The sequence below is a fragment of the Syngnathoides biaculeatus genome, chromosome 6 (genome assembly GCF_019802595.1).
Source record: "Syngnathoides biaculeatus isolate LvHL_M chromosome 6, ASM1980259v1, whole genome shotgun sequence".
Classification (NCBI taxonomy): domain Eukaryota; kingdom Metazoa; phylum Chordata; class Actinopteri; order Syngnathiformes; family Syngnathidae; genus Syngnathoides; species Syngnathoides biaculeatus.
In genome coordinates, this window is record NC_084645.1 from 1,346,870 (window position 1) to 1,356,119 (window position 9,250).

The 9,250-nt window shown below is 40.5% G+C and overlaps 1 protein-coding gene across 1 annotated transcript in view; it reads left to right on the top strand.

Annotated features, from left to right (window-relative positions):
- The window catches only part of LOC133502444 (tumor protein p53-inducible protein 11-like), a 44,592-nt gene extending 37,746 nt beyond the window's left edge, over nucleotides 1-6,846 (top strand). The window contains exons 7-8 of the mRNA XM_061823241.1: nucleotides 3,967-4,068; nucleotides 4,744-6,846. Coding sequence (XP_061679225.1) covers nucleotides 3,967-4,068; nucleotides 4,744-4,877 — 236 coding nt within the window. The 3' untranslated portion in view covers nucleotides 4,878-6,846. The remainder of the gene's footprint in view (nucleotides 1-3,966; nucleotides 4,069-4,743) is intronic.
- The last annotated feature ends 2,404 nt before the right edge of the window (nucleotides 6,847-9,250 follow it).

Consider the following 9,250-nt stretch of genomic DNA (forward strand, 5'->3'; position numbering starts at 1 on the left):
ACAGAACATTTAATTTGGTGAATATTCTTTAGCTGTATTTAAATGGAAACCTGTTTTAATGCTTATTCCTTTACATGTTCTCAACACTGCACTGTTTTTCTTCTGAAGTGTACACTAGTCATAACTGCTCCATCCAAGCATTCATAATGTAGGCTACAGTTGGCTGCAAAAAAATCCCTTAGGGGTAATGGGAACTGGCTTTCTATTTCTTTCCACTCTAATTTCATTCATTGTGTCTTGAGTTTATTATACGTTCCACAGATTATTCAAGAGTAGCTTCTGGTTCCTCATACATCACTTCTTCTGGCAGGACATTGTAAATGGTATAAAGCAACACATCTGGTCACAGTAATTCCAAAATTCTTTTCAAAAATGTGAACTAAAGCAGTGTTTCTCAATTAAATGTTTGGAAATAGAATTTGTCTGTTCCAGGCCCAAGAAAGAAGTTATGTTTGCCTTGTTTTTATTAGTGTGTAGTCGAAAATGGATATAGTAAAATGTGCAAATAACTGAAAGCACTCCTTCTGTAGTGGTTAATGTCTCAGACCCTTTGTATATTATAGCTTTGCTCCCACTAGCAGGCACTTGATCCACACTAACAATAATTTTCACCCTGTTCTACAATGTGGTTTCTTACTTTGTCTAAATAGTCAATTCTTTTGCCACAGATGCTACGATTGTTGTTTCTTTGTCCTTAAAAGTATGATTTCACCATACTGCACGGCAAGATCAAAAGCATGAATGCTCTTATGTTCAGCTATTACTTCTTTTCATAATAAAAACAAAGGTATTTGCAATTAGATGACGCACAGAGCTTAGGTTTACGTGCCGTGACTAAATGGACAAGTGAGACTTCTGCATGGATTGCAAGGCTGTGAATTGAAACAGTTACGGATAAACCATGGAACTTTGATCATGAACCATGGTGTTTGAAAACTTCCATCCATTTTCTGAGCCACTTATCCTCACAAGGGTCGCGGGATTGCTGGAGCCTATCCCAGCTGTCATCGAGCAGGAGCCAGTGTACACCCTGAACTGATGGCCGGCCAATTGCACGTGTTTGAAAACAGGCAATCCAAACCTGTACAGGGGTGTCATGGATTGAACACTATGAACGAAAGATCAACAGCCTAGCATACCTTGAACTGGATAATTTGTATTTTTGTCCATTTTAATATAAACCAATTTGTCATTCATTTGGTTGGATTGATAGCAACAGTCTTCTCTCTGGTCTCTAAAGACATCTCATATTTACAGGCTCTTTTAAAATACACAGATTTAGAAAGTTGGTCCACTTTATAAATTAAATTTGTATTTGAATTATTCAATCAAGGAGTCAATAATTTTGTTCCATTTATATTCTCACCTCTCTACACTGTAGCAGAGCAACGCTTGAAATAACCAGATTCGCCTCACAGTTTGCGAGTCAAAAGTCTCTAATTCTGCATCTTGTGAAAGCATATTTTAAAAGCACAACTGCGAATTACAGTTTTTTTTTTTTTTTTTTTTTGGTGATTCACAATACTTGAACTGTGGGGATGGTCCCAAAAATCTTAGACTGGACTCACAAGCGTTGATGTGCCATAATGCCCTGGAAGCAAAGCTACTTGGTTGAGTGGGAAGATGGTGATGACAAATACAGACGAAAATGCAATAAAAAAACTGGCACACGTGGTAACATTTCAGACTGAAATTCAAGGCAAGTACTGAGACGTGTAATTGTTGTAATATTGACCTTTCTATAAACCAAGGACCCCCAAAATAAAGCCAGGTAGGACCTGATAAAATAAAATAAATGTAGCATAAATTAGTGACATTAAAGTTAATGTACCTTAGATCTCGCTCTCACTGGAGGAGACATCTCTGTGAATGCCAGAGAATTGTAGGCCTCAGTTCGAAGACCTGGGTTAAGTTTCCGGACCCGCCTGTGTGGAGTTTGCCTGTTCTCCCTGTGCAGGTTTTTTCTGGGTGCTGCGGTTTCCTCCCACATCCCTAAAAACATTTATTTATTGGAGACTCTAAATTGGCCCTAGGTATGATTGTGAGTGCGACTAGTTCTGTTTCTATGTGCCCCGGAATTGTCTGGCAACCAGTTCAGAGTGTACCCCCCCCTCCTTCCTGTTGGTAGCTGGAATAGGCTTCAGCACTTCCATGACCCTTGTGAGGATCAGTGGCTTGGAAAATGAATGTATATAATGTATGCTGTGCATGTTCTCCAAGACAGCCTTCTAATGAGAAACCCTTGAACATCCATAAAATCCTCAATTTTGTCGCAATCGTTGTTTTCAGAGCTTGACGTGGGAATAAAGATGTTGATTCTTGACTTCAATGAAATCCAAAATATTGAGCCAATCGTGGTATTTTCAAAGGTTCACATGGCGATGGCCAGAGAGAGATGTCCACATATATTTTTATGATGATAGTTTGCAGTTTTGTGACATTAAGCTACATAAAGGTTTTCTCAATACTGAGCATATAGAAGAGTCACCAAAAGGTATCCAATAAAATCTGACTCCTTGGCGACCAGGCTAGTCTCCAGGAGATGTCACGGAGACCTCTCTGCAACCATTGGAGACTCAAGTTCCCATCAGGTCGCCAACCAGTGTTTGGTACAATGAGATAAGGGTTTTATTGATATAATTAGGCCTGCTGAGTGCTATGTCTCTGCTAAATACCCTCCAGTTTGTGGCTTATTATGATGACAAGAACAGTATAATGCAACCATAGTAAACGTAACTTCATCCACAGGTTTCTTCTAAGTTTTGCTCAGTGTACTACCACCTTATCTGGAAGTGGGTATATTTTGATTCGCATAGGAGGGGGAAAAAATGTGGTCCGAGATTTTAATAGAACTTTTGATGACATAAAAAGGAAACTATTGGTCATTTATTTAGTGAAATGTCTTGTTTCCTCTTTTGTATTCATAATTGCTCTTTAACCAAGAAAAAACACAGTTTGTCTCAATGTTCCATTATTCAATCAAATCTTCATGAATCCATATTCTTCCACTATCTGGGTCACGTCACGGGGGCAACAGCTTTAGCAAAGAAGCCCAGACTCCAGGCCCAGCCGGGAGGCACAGTTTCAACAGCATGTCCTGGGTCAAGTACAGAAATAATCGATATCTGTGTGTGTACATTCACCACCTCCTCTTAAATTGTCTTTTTGTCTGTGCGTAAAACCCTTGATCCCTTAATCTGCAAAAGATACCACCTCAAAATTTCAAAAGTGTTCCTCAAATAAAGTCACTTATGATCAAAACTGCTGCTCACAGAAAAAAGCCTTGGCCGTGTCACATATGAACCAAGTAAAAATTATTTAAAAAAAAAAACAACAAAAAAAACAGCAACAACTATATGATAGTAAATATGCTGCTTAGCACAAAAGGACAGATATAAAACATGGTGGTGCAAAAGATATAATTAAACCAGGTAAGATGGGCAATCAATAATAGTCTTTTTCCTCTATGTTGAATGTCAATGTCAGAGAGGGGAGGGGGGATGATTTCTTCTCAGACAAGACGCAGCAAAGGGGTTGAAGGACGGGGTCTCATTAACCAAGCAGCTGCTATCTGGCAGGGAGACAATACGGTCCATCAACCCAACCACCCACCCTGAAGCACCCCCGCCCAGCTCGTTTCCATAGCTTCACTGGCGTGTCCGCCTGCATGCGGGATGGCAGTGACATGCGGCGGAATGAACCGCAGGAGTGGCAGAGAACGACATGAAATGGAACAGAGCGTTTTATAAAATCAATAAGTCAAAGCATTTAACGGAATCGATAGACCAATTACCGTTGGATGTGATGAAATACATGTCCACAATATTCCAGTTAACGATGAGGTTCTATTAACCGGTGTCGTTGAATGTGTCGGGATCTTTTATTGTCTATTTTGTGGTTTACTGCAATGCCCCTTATCCTTTTCCCCTCTCACCCTTTACCATCTATTTTACCTCTTCCTTGCAGGCTTGGCCCTTATCATGTGGAACGGTCTCTACACAGCAGAGAAGATCGTCATCCAGTGGACTCTACTGAGCGAAGCTTGCTACTTTGCAGTGCAGTTTCTTGGTATCCACATCTCCCCACATAATTGTCTCCTTAACATTTCCTGTCGTTTGTATTCCAAAAGATGAGCAGAAAACATCGAAGTTTCTGAGTACAGTATCATTCTCATCCATGTGCAGAGACTCCCCTCTAGTGTTCAAGGTGTAGAGTTACACACTACATTTTTCAAGATTTCCTTAGTGGCTCAGATAATAACGAAAGGATGAATGTTTCTTTTTTCTATACTGGATTTTTAAACTGGTGAGGCAATTTGGGCCCAAATGTAATAAGGATGTTTCATATATATATATTTTAAAATCTACTCCCTGTGCTAATCTTGTGCTGTTATTCTGCAAGAAGCAAGTATTCATACAAACTTTCAGGGTTGTTACCTGTACTGTACTCACACAGAGGGATTCCCAAAAATGTAATCAGTCATTCATATGGATGTGCATGACAAGTGTTCATCTCTTGAGGCAAAATGGGGATATATTCCTTCAACTAATGTGAACTCAATCAATCAATGCAATGGAGTAAAATCCCTCATTGTTAAGAAAAGAAATATAATGATTGGCCAATCACAATCTTGACACATTGGTGGCTCTGCTTGTAACACTATGCGTAGGATGTGCTATACATTTGCACATCCATGGTCCCTGTGTTGTTTTTTACTCATCACGTGATGCTTTGTGGTTTCAGTGACGTCCATCACCTTAATAGAGATTGGCATGCTGCCCAATGCCGCCGTACTGCTTCTTCTCAGCAGAGTCCTCTTCCTGGCGGTCACCATGGCTTACTACTACCACCTGGGTCGCAAGCCAAAGAAGATCTGAAGTGATGTGCAAGCTCCAAGGATAAAGGGAGTGGACAGCTGAGCACAGATCACAAAACATGGTTGCAAAGTTTGGATTGTTATTTGAAATGGATCTTGGTTGGAGCGTTCTATTTTCCAAGTGAGATTTTTTTTTTCTCTTTGCTCCATCCATCCTTGGGACTTAGCGTAGTGTCTCTCTCTCCCCCCGTAACTACCACCACACCCCAACCCAAATAGTAAACAAATGAGCACATTACAGACTTGATAAGGAAAAACAAATGCCTCTTTCCTTCAGAAAAGTGAGGTTAAACGTTCATGGCACAAATTCCTCCCGAGTGCTGTTACTGTGTTTTAAAAAATAACCACTTTGTATTGTATTGCATTTGTATTCTTATCTTATCAGCTATGTACTGCGTAGGGCAGTGTCTCACTTGGTTGCTAATGTACCGTGGGAATATTTCCAAATTTACAGTTCAATTTACTGCTTCACAGGACCAATAGTTTGAGTTGGAGTTTGTTGTTCTGTTTTTTTTCACACTGTTTGCAAAAAAGCCTCAAGCGTCAACCACTGTAAAATTTCGACAGAGACCTAACAAGCCAAGTCTTTAATGTTGACTTTCAAGATTAGCACAGTAGTGAACAGAGCAAGTGTAGCATTTGGGTTGGGCTTTAGTGTCGAGCTCGCATTACAAGCAGTCTTTGATTTAGAGAACACAAAAAAAAATCTTTGGATCCTCATGAGTAGTGTAGCACAATTTTTATGTAACGCCATATCTGTAGCCTTGCCTTAAAGCCATTTAAAAGCGTCACCAACACTGCATCTTGACATCTACTGGGTGTGTATGTAAATAAAAGTACATGTGGTAGTGTGCGGAAGGAGACAGGGAAGTTGTTCAGTATTAGTTAAAGCTATGGTTTCTCTCAAGTGTAATTTTTGTACCTATATAAGCAGCTCTTGTATTTTGATGTCATGCATGTAAAAATTCAGCAGTGAAGAACTCGCTGCGACAGTGTAGCAACCAATGAATCAAACTGATGTTCACATTGGTGAAAGTCAGCATATTAATTATATATATATATATATATATATATATATGGTGTATTTCAGGAAAAAAAAGGTTATGTGCTTTGTCACAGGTACTTGGCAATTTTATTCTGCCTCCACAACACTCAGTACAATTGTACCTCCCAGTTCTTTGGCATTATTCCAGTTCAGATAGTTTTACTCTGAACTTGTGCTTTTGCACGCCTTAGGCCCGGTCGAGTCTAAAATATGACTGAAAACAAAGCTTCAATTTCTTAATGTAAACCGGGCCTCCTCCAGGTGGTCCCTCGGTCACGCTGCAGATGGGAGTAGTCTTGAGGTCTGAGTGATTACGGGTTAGCAGTTGCAAGTTCAGTTTTCAGCATGCACGTGCTTGTTACTTGGGTGAGTCTTAACTCCAGATAGCAATACATGGGTGAGGTCTCCTGTACTCCTTCAGAGTAGTAATTATCTCTTAGCAATGTTTAATTAGATACAGTCCTCCCCAGCAACTGAGTTTAAGACTACTACTCTGTCCTTACTACCACACTAATTAAGGGGTAAGAAAAAAATAAGTAATTCCATTTCCGCCTATAGTAGAGGCTTCAAATCATCAGACATTTGAAATGTTCAAAGGTCTGTGGAGTATGTTATTTTAGGGCAGATACTTTATTTTTGGGGCGGGGTGAGGTGGGTTGGGGGGGAGGGTGAACGAGAGAAGGCTAACTAAAAAGCTTTTCTGTACGCGTGGTTCTCCGACATTTCTCTCCAAATATTTTGTTGCTCAACTGAGTTAAGTGGAAGATCAAGAGCAGTTGTTTAACAGCTCCAAAGCTTTTGTTCTGTTCTGAATAGCATTCCTGGTCAAATGGTTTCAACTTGTAGCAATGTTTTCTCATGTATAAAATGTTTGTCGATCTTGAAAATTAGTAGTTTGAAATAAAGAACACTTGTTAATTTTGAACAGTTCCGAGTTGACGCCATTGCTTCTGTTTTCTTTTGCACCAAAATGGAAATCACACATCTAAACCAGGTTTGAAAATGAGACCCCACATCCACGGGTGCTTTCTGACTGTGTATCATATTGTAGAAACGACCAACACAGTGTTGCATCTGAAAGAGTTCAAGAAATGAAGGTTTATGAACTAGTTCATATTTTAGGCAAACGAGAACTGAACATAATTCATTTCTGCCAGATGACATTGCACTCTTGCTGAGATCTGTGAACGCTTTTCGAAACAAAAGTTCCTTTTCATTCAAGATTTACAGCTTTTGTTAAGGACATCAGGGATAAAAGCCATCTGGACACAACATACAATATGAATGAGCCTTCATATGTCAGGAGCTAAATCCCATATTGGGCAACAGGTTAAGTGTAGCCGCCAATCATGTTATGTGCGCACGGTGCATTCAGGAGCACTCCATCAATAGGAGTGAATCCATTCTTTGCTAAGAAAATTATTTGTATCAGTCCTTTTGTAGTAAAACTGCGGTGTGGTCATAATGTGGAATTCATTTTGTTTAATATAAAACCATCTAGCCATCCGTCATTTTTCTGCACCGCTTATCCTCACTCGGGCCACTGACGTGCGTAGGGCTATTCCAGCTATCTTTGGGTACCCTGAAGTGGTCACCAGCCAATCGGAAACATCCATCCTTTCCCACTCACATTTCCAGGCAATTTACAGTCTTCAATCTATCTTGCATGTTTTTGGGATGTGGGAGAAAACCCACGCAGGCTCAGGGAGAGCATGCAAATTCCGCACAGGTGGGGCCAGGATTTGAACCCCGGTCCTCTGAACTGTGAGGCAGATGTGCTAACCAGAAGTAAGTCCTAAGATTGATCTCTGAAAGAGAGCAGGATGCCACAGCACTCCTGAACAGGAAAGCAAAAGTAGTCAGAGGCTCAGCTTAATTCTTAAACAAACACAACCAGTTCTTCTTGTATTTGTGTCTGACAACAGTGTGAGCTTCTTCTTAATTTGTTTGTTTTATCTCACGATGTTTGTGAAATGAATTCAATAATTCTCTATGTATATAAACATTTTTCATGAACAGTAGTCCTGTGTTACGCAACCTTAACTGAACCAATCCACATTTTGCTTATGGTATACCACTAGCCATCGTAGCAAAATGTAAATGGAAATATTTACTCATTTTACTCACAAATGTACTTTGTGTGGAGTGTGTGCCTGTTTAATTGAAAACAACGCCATTGTTCTTTTGTATGAATGAACTGGTGGATACAAAGGTTAATTGCTCGTTCTCCTAGCCTATGGATGAGCATTTACCGGTAATTATCTCTGTCACTATACATTACTGCATATTTATGAACAAAATGCATTATTTGTACTAAAAAAAAAATATTGTGATGGCAATTGAGATCTGCTCCCATCCCAACTTGATGGCAGGTGTGGCGGTGGGTCAGCGGCCTGCCTTGCAGTTCCCGTGAGAAATTCAAAAACTCCCATTCCCAAAATGTTCAACTTCTCACATTTCTGCCACGCAAATGTAACCTTCCGTATGATGCAATCTCTTCAATCTGATCTCTGACAGCCTTGATCTTGGATGTCTTCCACATAAAGCAGTCCTGTTCATTATAGGATCACAACAGCTAACCTCCAAACGGGTTTTGACATGTTTCCACAAAGACACAACATAGCCGTTATGCAATTTAACTTTCTGTTGACGGTGTGTGCCCCCGCCCAGTTTGATTGGACCTACATGTCTTGACTCCAGTGAACCAACAGGCCTCGGAATGTTTTGTTTTTAAACAAAAACGACATCACGTTTTGTGTCAATGGTGATTCATAAAGGGAAGCGTTTTCAATCTACTGTATTTACAATCTCTGCTGGGATGCTGGGGATCTCTCCGATGCTACAGGAGGATATTTGTATAGGGTAGCATTCAAGACCTTTTTCAAAAAGGACAGGTCACAGACAGGGAATCAAACCACGGTCTTACACAGATTGCAAGTTTTCACAAGTTGCTGGACAATCACAAGGGAACTTGGAATAAAAAATAAATAAATAAATAAATAAAAAATATATATATAATTTTTTTCTTTTTCGGGGTGGGGAGTGGGGGGGGGGCAGCTGGAAAGTTCTCACAGTTCTGAGGTCCCGGGTTAGACCCCGGACCTGCCTGTGTGGAGTTTGCATGTTCTCCCCGTGCCTGCGTGGGTTTTCTCCGGGCACTCCGTTGTCCTCCCAGATCCCCAAAACATGCAACATTAATTGGACACTCTAAATTGCCCCTCGGTGTGATTGTGAGTGCAGGTGTTTGTCTCAATGTTCCCTGCGATTGGCTGGCAACCAGTTCAAGGTGCACCCTGCCTCGTGCCTGTCGACAGCTGGGATAGGCTCCA